The sequence below is a fragment of the Parus major genome, chromosome 28 (genome assembly GCF_001522545.3).
Source record: "Parus major isolate Abel chromosome 28, Parus_major1.1, whole genome shotgun sequence".
Taxonomy (NCBI): domain Eukaryota; kingdom Metazoa; phylum Chordata; class Aves; order Passeriformes; family Paridae; genus Parus; species Parus major.
The window spans coordinates 50,581-63,927 of NC_031797.1; the positions used below are offsets into that span (position 1 = coordinate 50,581).

A 13,347-nucleotide genomic window follows, 5' to 3' on the forward strand; every position below is an offset into this window, starting at 1 on the left:
GCACATTGGATGGAGGGCTGTGTGACCCTTCCAGACAGTAGGACAGAGAAAACACTCAGCTGCAGGGTGGCACACGCTGCAAATGCTCTATCCCCAATATAACCATACAGCAGACACTGAATCTTGCACAGGGAAAGACTCTACGCAATTAAGTAACAATTTTTCTGGGATCCAAGCAGCTGTTAAAAGCTCTTCTGAGGCCACACCCCATGCAGTAGATTCATAATGCTTCTTCCACCAACAAAGGAGGTAGGACAGAGAATTCACATCTCTTCTACTTTGCAGCAGGTACAATGCCTGTACCTGCAAGACTCGGCACCCTGGTGTGTTCAGCTTTCCACCTGCCTCATGACAGACTGCAGGTACAGGTATGTGTACCTACACTTCAGGTAGCTGGTACGTGTATCAGAGTATACACGTCCTTGGGCTGCAGATCATCCCCAGGCAGTCAATGCTATTCAGAGAGCTATTACAATAGGAGGAAATAGTTACCTTACTTTAAACAGGCAAGTTCCAGGGAAAGCAAAGCATAATTAATGTAAAATTACTCTTAAAACACTAACTTGGTTCCAAATATTTTTACTGCAGATAAGAAAACTTGCTGATACAGAATATTTATTCCTTTAAACAGAGGGAGGGATTGCCATCATACTAAAAGCTGCAGATAACTGGGGCTTCTATCTCCAAAACATTTCAGAAATGGAAGAACCATCCACCAGCAAATTGCATTCAAAGCATTTCCCCATCCTTCTCAGGAGCTTTTTGTAGGGCCTTGTCCCATGAATCTCCTGTCTAGAGCAGAAGTTGTGTTCTGAATTTTCTGGAACAGGAATTTATCTTGTCTGCTAAATGGACTACAGACAGCAAGCTATGTTTCAGAACACAGTGTACAGTCAGCACATGGATACTCAGGTACATGTTACCAGCAGCAGACACCCTGCGGTAGGGGCTCAACAACAGCTCCTGGTCTCTGCAACAGGAGGAAATCAAACATAACACCACCACTTGGCTTTTCCAGTGTCATTGAAAGCTGAAGGTAAGCTACCAGAATTTGATTGGGGTGGTTTACTTAAAATAACCTTGGAAAAGGCATTCACTTCCCACCCATGCAACAGAATTACCAGTGTTCTCAGTGACAAATTCCTTTTGTAAAGATACAAAAGCTGAAGAGTTCTGGAAAGGAGTCCTTGAAAGGAGGTAGCCAAAAGGGAGCTCTGAATACAATCTTCAAATGAGACTTTTATTTACAGAAATTATTGGTAAGCATTTCTTAATGAGATACCTCTACTTTCACCTAGCACAAAAGAATCATGACTGACTTTGTCTGATTTAGCAGCTCTCTCTTGTACCTGTGCTGGTCTGTGCTGATTTCACAGGAGGGAAAAAAAAAAAAAACCTTTAAAAAAATTAAAGCATCTTTATAACATCCTGTCTGAAAATCTGCTACCAACACAATCGACTATTTGAGCCAGTCAGTGCACAGAAAGACCAAGTAACACCGGGAGAAAAAGCACACAGTGAAAAGTCAGTTTAATGAAATCATGTGTGACAAATTATGGCAATTATCATAACTGGAATTCCTAAAACTAGAGAAGATTATGGGAAACACGGTAAATTTTGAAATATGCAGCATGTTTTTAGAAAGTAAATAATCCATTTTCTACACTCAGTGGGAGAGCAAGAGACCAGTTGAACTGCAGAAGGGGACATATTAGGAACAGTCATCTAATGGCAGTAATACCCAAGCAATACCTTCAATTGATACTTCAGAGAACAGAAAGGAGCCATTATAAAGTTGGAGGGTTTTAATTCCTGCAGATTTCTAAGAATCTGGTCACCTCCCACCCTAGTTCTAGTGCAGGATGGCTGAGCACTCATTTATTTAGATAATTTCCTGTCCTGTCTTCCCTAAAGCATGGGAAACTGGACGACAGAAAGATGATGTAATGATAACATTCTCTTACCTTAATATTTCTATTTCCTGTGTGTGTCATATTTTCATTCTATGGATAAGAGGCTTACTTCAGGTTTCAGTGACATCACCATTCTAGCAACATTTTCATAAAATCATAGAGCACACTCAGTTGGAAGGGACCCATCAGGATCATCAAGTCTAGATCCTGGCCCTGCACAGGGCACCCTAATAATCTCACTCTATGGGATTATGGACTAAGAGCATTGTCCAAATGCTTCTTCAACTCAGACTTGGTGCAGTGACCACTGTCCTGAGGAGCCTGCTCCAGTTCTAAAATCACCCTCTGGGTGAAAAACTTCCTGGTATCCAAGCTAAACCTCCCCTGACTCAGATTCACGCTGTTTCCTCAAGCTCTGTCATTGGTAATGAGAGTGTAGAGACTGGTACCTGCCCATCATGAGGAGGTTGAAGACTGCACTGAGGTATCCCCTCAGTCTCTCCTTCTCCAGGCTGAACAAACCAAGTGCCCTCAGCAGTTTACGCAGCAGTTCTTCATGTGGCTTCCCCTCTAGACCCTTCCCCATACTTGCAGCCCTTCTTTGGACACTATTAGCTTAATGTCTTTTTTATACTGTGGTGCCCAAAACTGCCCTCAGAATTCAAGGTGAGACTGCCCCAGTGCAGAGCAGAGAGACACAATCCCCTCCTTCACCTGGCTGTGCCAAATGTCACACCAGGACATAGCTGGTACTCCTGGTTGCCAGAGTACACTGTTGAATTATCAGCAAGAATGTTCAACTTTACTACATTCTTCTGTATTTTCTTTCCACTTGGAAATCTGAAAGGCTGTGCCTGTGTGGATCAGCAGCCACACAGGCTATACAGGAATTGTCAACACCACACAAAAGCTAACAAGAGGCCAAAGGAGAAGGATGGAGCAGGAGCATGATTAAGGGGAAGAGTGCTCTAAGGCAGCAGAGCTGGACAGCCCTCAAATAGCAGCTGCTCAGTACAGGAAATGCAACACAGGGCTCAGGGTGTTTTGTTTGCTTACTTGCTGACACAGGTTTTAATCTAATTCCCATGTACCTTTTGATATGACAGTCTTACACAGATCTTTTGAGACATATGGGCATTTATCTGGTTTTGCCTGTCGCTGGTTTACTAAGGCTGAAAGCAGAGAGCTAAGTCAGGGTTTTGCTTTGGCCTAACTTATCTTGCTGGGCAGAGCCTGAACTAAACCCACTGCCAATTTTGTTGGGATGCACAGCAACATTTCTACTTTCACTATAAACATTTATGCAAAGCTTCTAGCTAAAAATAAAATCTGCATCAGTAAACAGTTGCCAGATTTTTTAGAAAGCTGTAGGTGATTGTGTACCACCAAAACCCAAAGCAAGCATTCTTATTCCATTTTTCTGAATCTTCATGCACCATCAATTGAATTTTAGGTAAAACACTTCAAAGAGAGATTCAGCATGGACACCATAGAAAATGTGGGACCTAGGAACCAGGAAATAATGCCTGTTTTCCTAGTAGGCCCTGATGGCCAAGACACTTTATTAATTTTCCTTATGAACAAGGTGCTGACAAGAAACAGCTTTATGGTGCAAGGGTGTTTCAAAAGAGTAGTTTGTATCTGAGTATCTCAACTATGTAAAAAGATCCCAGATCCAAAATGCAGATCACTTACTTAGAAGTCCCCAGACCTTGTGATGCAGAAACGATTGTGTGGTGGGTACTAAGGAACCTGCCATGTTCCAGTTGAAGCATGGCAAGAGTAGGGGTGCAGCAATAGGTCTGTTCATCAGTAAAAAGCCCTGTAACTCTGAGGGAAAAAGAAAACCAAAATGCAAGAAGGCATGAGTGGACAATCCAGAGAGAACAAGATGCAGTGGCACAGCTTATCATTAGCCATTTTCAATTGCCAGAAAAGTAATCACAGATGTTCCTTCAACTGGCTATCAGGGAAAGTAAAAGCACCCTCTGTCCCAAGAGCATCAGTCTTCAGTGATGGCTAACAACAAAAAACAGGGGAAGACTTGTTCTTGACTGCCAGTGAAAAGTTTGTTTCATTAAAATAGAGGAAATAAAGGGTTTTTGCTGTTTGAATACTCAGTTTCTAAGTTGATTTTGTGCTATAACCTGGGTTTCTGCTTTCAGTTCATGCTACATCAAATGCTTCTTCCCCTTTCATTTTCTTTTAGGTGATGCATTTTAGATCCTTAACCTAAAAAGGAGCAAGCATGAAAGTCAGAAACTATCTATCAGCAAACTATTTATAAAGAAAATAGAACAATTTGGAGAATTTATAGTGAAAGTGACCTGGTGACTACCAAATTCCAACCTTGCTGGACAAGAACATAGCATATGTTTCAATAAGAAAATAAAACAACTTTCACATAAAAGGCTCAAATGATTAAAAAACACACAAAACAAACAAACAAAAAAAAAAGAGTGAGTTATGGTTACAGTTGGTGTACTTCAGAATTTCACACAGAAAAACACATTCTTCCTTTTATTTGTGGTGGAACAGAATACAATAACCTTTAGCCCAAACTACTCAAGGCTGGCGTATTACCTTTTTCTTCATGCTGCAAGACTTCAGTAAATGGAATGGGGACAGGAAGGGTTAGAAGTTAAATTTTCTATTTAAGGCCATTAATTCAGCAAGATCTTTAAAAATGTCCTCAACTTTAAGCATGAAAAGTTGCATTGACTTCAGTAAGATTATTCACATACAGTTAAGTCAGGCAAGTACTTAAATGGCTTGTTGAATCAAGCCATTACATGAGAGCTGCTTTATTATACAGATTTATTTTAATGGCTGGCAGAGCTCATTACAAGAGTCTATTTTATTCTTCCAAGGGCTAACAGCTGTTTTGTCATTACCTTTTCTGAAGGTGTAATTTGTATGCCTCCTGCATTTTACTGTAGCCATAAAAACAACATTTTCTAAGAAAAATTGTATGCAACATCTATTATATATAGTGGCTTAGCTCTCCCTTAAATAGTAACAGAAAAGAACAGTACAAAACAATAATTTCACTTTTTCAACACACAAGAGCATCTTATTGAAAAGCTAAAATAAAAAAGTCTCACCACAATACAAATCCCCAAAAAATAATAATGAAATGGGAAGAAAAAAAGGAGTCAGCAAAACGTCCTGCAGACTTTAAAGTTTCTTATTATCACATTAAAAAAACTTTTCTGGTGAAACACAATGTTTTCTTTCTTTCTGATTACAAACCCACTAGACAGCAAACAATGATGTCCACATCCACAACCTATGTTGGGATTAAAAGGTAAAAACATAATCTGCCCCATCTGCAGTACAAAAAAAAAGGAACCCAAAAGGGCAGCCAGTGAGCATAGGAGCTGATGAGAACCAGGTTTCCCTGCATAAAGGAGAGTAGGGGTTATAAAAGCAGAATTCAAGTTGGAACCGTGTTGAAAAGTTCTATCTTGGAGACCTGCAAGACATGAACTACTGAAGAAACAGCCAAAAGATCCCAATGAAAAGCTGTGACAAGCTGTAATGTGCCATTTTAATTACAAGGAAGAGGGAAAATGGTTGGGGGTGGTTGCATTTTGTGTTTTTGTTGTTTTGGGGTTGGATTTTTTTTTATTTTTTTTTTTTTTTGCTCATCAATATGATGAGCTTTCAACGTCCCAAACCACATTCAGGTAGCTTCCAAGTCTGCTTTTTTTTTTTGTGTGTGTGTGGAATCTACTGATCCAGACCAAAAACCCAAACAAACAGAACAGAGATGCACAGTTCTTAAGTCTTGGAGCTTTCAACATCGCCTGAAGTAATTGCTGGCCTGGGGTATCCAGAGACGCCTGCAAGATGGTGTTCATAGCAGCCTTGCAAGCAGATTGGCTCACATCTGCTATGTGCTGCCAGTGTTCTGCCCATCACCTTCATCATTAGGACCTGAAACAATAAAAGTAGTTCTTGATCATCAGAAATACCTTTTATTTCTTGCCTTGCCTTAAGAGACCCATCCCAAGCAGCCTACATAAGTCTCAGATTCAGGTGTTCAATGAGAGATGAGAACTGTACAATTCCTCCACCCCCACCTTGCATATGCCTTCTCCAGGCATATCTTCTTTGACTGTAGAATTTTATATTCTTAACTAATCTGGCTCAAGAATCCCTGCAGCATCCCAAAACCTAAAAGCTCAGTTTCCAACCTCTTCAACCTTCCCACTGCTTTTGTTCATATTCATTCCTCTTTTTTCCCCCTTCTGTGAATCAGGATGGAGGACTGTCAAAGGCTGGATGTTCTCAGCCACATGAAAGCAAAGCACAGGTGACTTCCAAAGTTGAGAGTACAAAAGGAAGCCTTCCTCAAACTGAAGACTAGTATTTTTCTTAAATTATGGTCTCCTCATGCACAAAAAAGAAACATTATACTCCTTCCATACCCCTTTGTAAACCCTTCTGCTTTCCAAACAGCTCACCACTGAAAGGTCAGTCTGCATGCTGTCTACTGATCTTGAGTCATCTCAGGTTTTATGTGCAACTCTTGGACATGATGAAGGCAAAAATGAAACTCAGAACCACCCTAAGAAATCCTATATATGATAAAAAGCACAGAAAACCTCTGCTAAACTGTGGCATGTAACTCAGAGGCAGCACAGAGGCCTTCTACCAGTTTGGAGAAGAAGCAAGAAGTAGCTGCATTCAAAAAGGAAAACTTTGCAATAGTCCTACTCCATAGACATACACAAAGAGCACAGTCTGCATTAAGAAATGACACAGAAAAATGCATGGAACACAGGAAACACCATTGTTTCTTACTTACCACTTCCAACTGATCCTGAAGGTGCAATGACATCATCATCACTGTCTTCCTCATTTGACTGTGTTACCTCTGGCTCAGGTGCTACATTCTTGACTTCTTGCTCTTGTTCCACTCTACTGCGCAAGGCCAAGATCCGATGGTGCAATGCAGCATACAACTGCCCTGTATCTTTAGAGCTTGCCTGCATTTTTAAATATTCAGAAGTAAGAAAAAGGTGCATGGAATTGTAACACAATAAAACACTGCTGACATAATGGATTAATGACATAATGACACCAGTTACGCCAAATTTCACAATATACTTTTTCTCAAAGTGTTTTTCAAACCAGCCAAATAGGCTGTGGTACACGCAGCAAGACATTAGATATATAGAACTCTAGTGGTGAGAGTATGTTCCTGTGCTTAGCTCCGACTTTCTCTGGTTAACATACCCAGTAGTTGCTGATCTCATACAGCCTTCTTCACAAAGAAATCACACATCTTTCCTGACACCACCCGAAAGCTCATATTAAAAAGACCTTCAATTAAAATCTTGCAGATTTTTGCTGGCTTGTCAATAATTCAACTTCACACATTAGTTAATTGTTATCAAGCCAAATGTTTCATGAAGCACTGGCATAAAATTTCAATATGAGATACAACGAGAAAACTCAATGGACAGTCAGGCAGGCAAACATTCCAGGTTTTTTCTGAAGAATCTCTGTTTCAGAGGGAAGCATTTTTGACAACCTGTCAAATTCTTTCATAAAAAATAGTTTCCATCTACTGCATCTGACATTTGAATCTTTCACCTCTGTATCCGCAAAATTCCCCTGCAATGAACTATAATGAAAAAATAATTCCAAACAAGATACTTTGTATCAATACTAAAATCAAGAGTGAACAACCTGATGACAGATTAACTCAAAACTTTCAAATCTAGAAAAATATGGAGAAAAACTCATCCAATAATTTCACTTATTTTTCTTCATCAATGCATATTTGGTATCATCAAGTTCCATTGTGGGACTACAGATCCCAGCCCTACAAACCTAACGCCACAGGGAAAGCTGACCATTTGTTGATGCTCTCAATTTCTGATCCCCAGGAACACTAATTCTTTTGCAACATCTTGTGTAGAACCAGCGTAAATCAAAAGAATGTGTTCAGACGTCTCCAAATCTGTAAGCGCTTTAGGGAATGAACAACCTTTCTTGCTGACTGTATGATTAGATCCCCAGTGTTTTAGTAATTCTGACTGGGATGGCTGTTCCACATTTAGCAAGCACAGAAATCACTTTCACTTCCTGTTACTGCTTTAATACTCTGCATCAAAAGAAAATCAAAGTTAAAATGTGTAACCCTTAAGTACTAATATGATGGTTTTGACAGTATTAGTGTTTCCTTTCCAGTGGACACCTATCCATCCTCCCGCACAGCAGACAATGAGAGGCTTCCTGTGGTGATAGTTTCAGTAATTTTGGTTAAACTACTGCATAAAATCTATGAAACAATGCCCATTTTTCTTAAATCAGAAAACAATCTACATTAAACACTATAGCTAGAGTCTCAATATGTGTGGAAAAGATCCCATGACTCCATGGGCAATGCTTCGGACAACCTGGCTTCCTAGGGCAGCTTTTGATGTAGCATTTGCTCACAACTAGTCAGCAAGACTTTTTAGACAAGCAAATCCTCCAAGTGCCTTGTCTTTGGGGCAGGGGTGATGCAAAGACAGTGTAGGGTGCAAAGAAAAATGGGAATGCTACTTCAACTACAGTTTAAATAAGCACCAACTTCAGTAGGACAGTTAAGACATAAACAAAAAACAGCACTCACTGATATAAGAAAAACTTTCACTCCTTGGTCCTCTGTATCCATGGCGGTGATCCGGATACTCTTCTCACTGGCTTTATCAATCTGCATCTGAGCCCAGAGCTTGGTATTTAAGATTAACCTGAGACTCCCCTGAGTCCTCATCACTAAAGCCAAGTTACAAGATCAGTTAGGTAGAAAAAGACACATCAAGAAGCTCAAAATAGTCAAGACACTTTTTATTGTACAAAGGTTTCAGTCTTTCTACAAATAAGGCCTCTTGGGCTTCTGTCACAACTGTAAACGAGAAGAATGTAGCCTTGTGCTGGTTTTGGCTGAGGTAGAGTTAACTTTCTTCCCCATCACTGGTATGGAGCTGTGTTTTGGGTTTATGCTGAACATACAGTTGATAATATAGAGGTGTTTTTGTTATTGCTGAGCAGTGCTTGCAAGGCCTTTTCTGCTGCTTTCACACTACCTTCATACTACTACAGTGATGAGGAAGATGGGAGTACGTGGGAGGTTAGGGGCAGACACAGGTGGGACAGGTGACCCAAACTGACCAAAGGGATATTCCAGACCACGTAACACCATGCTCAGAACATAAAGCAGAGGTAAAATGAGGAAGGGAGGATGTTTGGAGTGATGACATTTGTCCTCTCAAATCACCATTACGTGTGATGGGATCCTGCTGTCCTGGAGATGGATGAACACCTGCTTGCCCATAGGAAGCAGTGAATTAATTTCTAGTTTTGCTTTGTTTGCATGCACCTATTTTGCTTTCTTTATTAACTGTCTTTATCTTAACCCACGAGTCTTCTAACTTTTATACACTTCCAATTCTCTCCCTGATCCTGCTGGAAGGGGAGTGAGCAAGCAGCTGCAAGGGGCTTGGTTGCAGTCTAGGCTTAAAGCACAAGGCTATTAAAGATTTTAAGTGACATCAAAAGCTATTTAGTTTGAAGCCTTACATGCTAATACATTAAAGTTTAGCAGTTGTATATGAGCAGATAATCTCAGGCTAATGCACATTCTTGACAGCCTGAACAATCACGCACTATTCAAACAGACTTCCTCCACACCCATTTGGATGGGGACAAGCAACCCATCCAAAACAGCCAGATCTGAATGATGTTACCATCAATTTCTAGGCAAATATTCTAGTTACTAAACATGGCTTTCTTTTATGGGGGGACAAAGTAAATAGAACATCTGCCACAACAGAAGGGTATGAAGATACTCTCTTTGGAGGCAATATTCACAAACTGAAGCAAAAGAAAAAAAGTCCAAACTGCTTCTGAGCTGCTGGAGCTAAGACAAACTAAAGTGAATGTTGCTGTGGTGTCAAGGAAGAACCTTATAAAAATAGCATGACTGTCATCCAGTATCTCATTTCCCCTGCTTCCCCTTACCCAGTCGAGACTGTAATGTTCCATCATCTGTTGAGGCCATATCATTGAGTCTCAGGAGCCCTCGACCTCTTTCCACCCAAGACTGAGAGCTTTTATCAAATACAAACAGCTTGCACTGAATCTGTAATAGAAAATACGTTACAGAAAATATATCTGTCATAGTGGTTGATTAAGTAATCATATATTTCTTAGTCACCTACAGCTGGTTAAAAAAATATTCAGATTTCATACTGAAATTTTAAATTGTTTATAGCTGTGGAAACCAAAACAGTCATCCTCTCTTTTGCAATAAATTTCTCAAAATATGCTGTCTATTTTCATCAGGTTTTATTAAAAGAAGCTATATATTCTTACAGAATAAGAGGGTTCAGGATCAAAACAACAAGTAATTTTCAGGTAAGATAGAAACTTTCACAGAGGTAACTTAATTTCTTAAAAGACTGCTTTTTATCAGCCAGTTCTTTTAAAAGCCTTAGGTAAAAATTGCACAACTGAAGATGGTATTTGCTGCTGGGAAGCCCCAGCAAATATAATGACAGCAAAGCAGAATTCTTCCTGTAAAGAAGCAAAGGATGAACAAACATGTTAGCTCATTATCAATTCATTACCAAAGCCTGAACCACACAAAGTCATTAATAAGTGAGGTATTTTTACTGCCTCCTTACAGGGTTAATAGGTTATAAAATTCAGAAAGCATATGTATTTTTTCAAACAGTAGGAATACTCCTCTTTGACTTACAAGCTCACTTTTTCTTCCATGCCAAACATCTCTACTCTGTATTGCCCTCTCTAATCCAACTTCACTGTTACTCCTGAGGTTTTATACCTCAAATCATCACCCCTCAACTTCCCCACAGATGAACGTGCACTAAGTGGAAAAGATACTTCTATTTTCATTCATTCCACTTCTCACTTTCTTCACCCCAAAACATCTAGCTCTGTATGTTTCTGCAACATTAACATAGTTCTGTCTGTACAAGTCCCATTTGGAATTTTAATGCATTACTTTTCATAAGAAAAAAAGAATTAAAGTTAGGCAAGAGGTCTGTTAAATTACAACATATTCATGCAAGTCAGTCCTCTACTAAATATACAAACAATTGCCAAAAGTTGTGGTTTTCATAACTAAAACAGGATTCTTATCTCTTCAGTGTCTTGTTCAATTATGTGAAGCATCCAGACGTTTCTGAATTACACAGAAACAGAAATGTACCAGAAGAACCACTTAAAGGTCGTTTATGTCTGGTAAAACCAAGTCCAAGAAGATAAACATTATAGCATATAATTTTGTAAGGTAATATAAGTATAACTGATAGGCATTAGATACTGATAGTACAAATGTTTGGTGTTAGAATAGAGCATCATGTCTGTAAGAATAAAAAAGCTGCCCTTGAAAATAACACTGTTCAAATGCTGAGAAACAAAATATCTCAAGAAAAAAGACAAGCTATAATTGGAAGATAAAGAGAGATGGGAAAAAATACATATACCACTTTATTTTATATGAAAACCCTTCATATTTTTCTTAAGGATATACTGGAGTTAGTAAGTATATTTAAGTTAATGAATAACTACAATGCTAAATATATCATGATTAAAATCAGGAGTCTAGGTCATGACCAAATATCATTCTACAACATCACTAATTCAATTAAGTACCTCAAGCCAAATTCCTGAGTGTTTGTGATATAGTTTCTGTTTTGCAAGAAACTAGACTGCTGGCACAAATAGTCCATTCCAAGTTTTAGAAAATCTTCAGTAGTACAACAATTAAAGAACTTAAAAACATTTAGTTCATTTAAATTTTCTTCAAATAATTGTCTCATAGAAAATAAAAGCTTCTATGTGATGGATTCAGGAAAGAATCCTTATAGGCCATCCAGGTGTATCCTTAAGACGCTGAAATTTATTCAGAATGAGGAAATTAAAAAAGAATGGACAACAAGTTAATAAATAAGGATCTGATATAAATATCGAAAGTCTGCATTTTAACACAAGAAAATACATTAGAGATATAGAGGAAGGCTGAGTTGTAGGGAATCAGATGGTGTGCATTCACTGGACATCCATATAAATCCCCACAAACTCAGAACTCCTCTATCAGTTTCTTACCTGTAAGACGTTACTTTCAGCTTCCTCCCCAGTAATCACTTCTACCTTCGCTAATAAACACTTCCTTGCTGTTGCTTTAGTATAGGCTGCTGCAGACTCTGCCAGTGATTCTGAAATATTATTAGCTGAACAACATTTTGAGAGTCTGAGAATGATTAGCATGAAATTTTATACGATGTATAAAGGTCTCACACAAGTACACACCATGATTTTGAGACCTTCTGAAAAGTATAGAAGACAGACCTTAAAATAGAACATGTAAAAAAGAACTGAAAGCTGAAGCTAAAGCTTGTCTTTTAGTACTTGTTTTACAAGCATAAGGGACAAAAGAGGTAAGTTCTCAAGAAGTTTTGTCCCTACACACAGTAGTTCAAAACCTTTGCATAGACATTTGCTTATCTGTAGATATTCCAGCAGTACTGATACTCTTGCCAGCCATACAGCTGTGCCTATGCATGGACAGTGCAATTAGTTTTCCAGTTTCATTTGGCCTTGCAAGCAGCTTAATGAAGAAAATCTATAGTTCCCAGAATTTCCATAGTATCTTGACAATTTGAAGTCATAGAATCCAGCAAACAGTTCTGAGCTCAAGCAACATGTGGGGCATCCACTCAATGCAATACACATTTGACTCAGAAATTCAGTCACTTAAAAAAAAGTTTGCCACATTTCTCCTATGTTCTCTTCCAAGTCTTAGTACCAGTTCTGTTAATTCCCTCTAATTTTATTCTCTTGAAGATATTACCACAAAATGACAAGGAAAAAGACAGTGCAGCCTGTACATGTTTAATATTAGAGGATCTACAGCATCTAGCAACTTCCACACCCAGCCTTTGGTTACAGTAGACAGTAAAGGCAACATAAAAATTTTACGTTTTTGAAAAGTAACAGGATATTGAAAAACACAGTAATTTAAAAAGGGATTAACTACCATTACTAATATTTTGTTTTTCACCTTTTTCTGGTGTGGCCTCCTGAGAAGACGATTCAGACCCAGACTCTGTAGAAGCATTCTCCTTATTACTCTCTGTACTACCTTCATTTGATTTTGGTGGACTCTATCACAGAAATAAGAGGAGGTAAACAGAAAAGGAAAAACGTACACTAATTCTGCTAAACAAGACTAGTGATCAAGTACTGAGGGCAACTCCAGTATTTATAAGCCATACAGCAAAAAAAAAAATCTCACGGACAACATGTTCTCACAGTCAAAGTTATGCTACTACCTCAGCCAAGGAACTAAATGGAGTGTGACCTAAAAACCAGTTCAAATTATTTTCCCTTGAACTGATAAAAAATTTCA

At 38.8% G+C, this 13,347-nt stretch overlaps 1 protein-coding gene across 6 annotated transcripts in view; it reads right to left on the bottom strand.

Moving 5' to 3' along the window:
• Positions 1-1,512: 1,512 nt before the first annotated feature.
• The window catches only part of RANBP3 (RAN binding protein 3), a 59,438-nt gene continuing 47,603 nt past the window's right edge, over positions 1,513-13,347 (bottom strand). For 4 of the 6 annotated variants that reach the window (XM_015651832.3, XM_015651831.3, XM_015651835.3 and 1 more), the window contains 6 exons: positions 13,000-13,102; positions 12,045-12,169; positions 9,933-10,053; positions 8,545-8,687; positions 6,727-6,907; positions 1,513-5,852 (listed from right to left, as the gene is read on the bottom strand). In XM_015651832.3, the coding sequence (XP_015507318.1) occupies positions 5,809-5,852; positions 6,727-6,907; positions 8,545-8,687; positions 9,933-10,053; positions 12,045-12,169; positions 13,000-13,102 (717 nt within the window). In that variant the 3' untranslated portion in view covers positions 1,513-5,808. Of the gene's footprint in view, positions 5,853-6,726; positions 6,908-8,544; positions 8,688-8,738; positions 9,235-9,932; positions 10,054-12,044; positions 12,170-12,999; positions 13,103-13,347 lie in introns of those variants that run through there. The other 2 variants (XM_033520207.1, XM_015651834.3) reach the window with 2 other exon arrangements.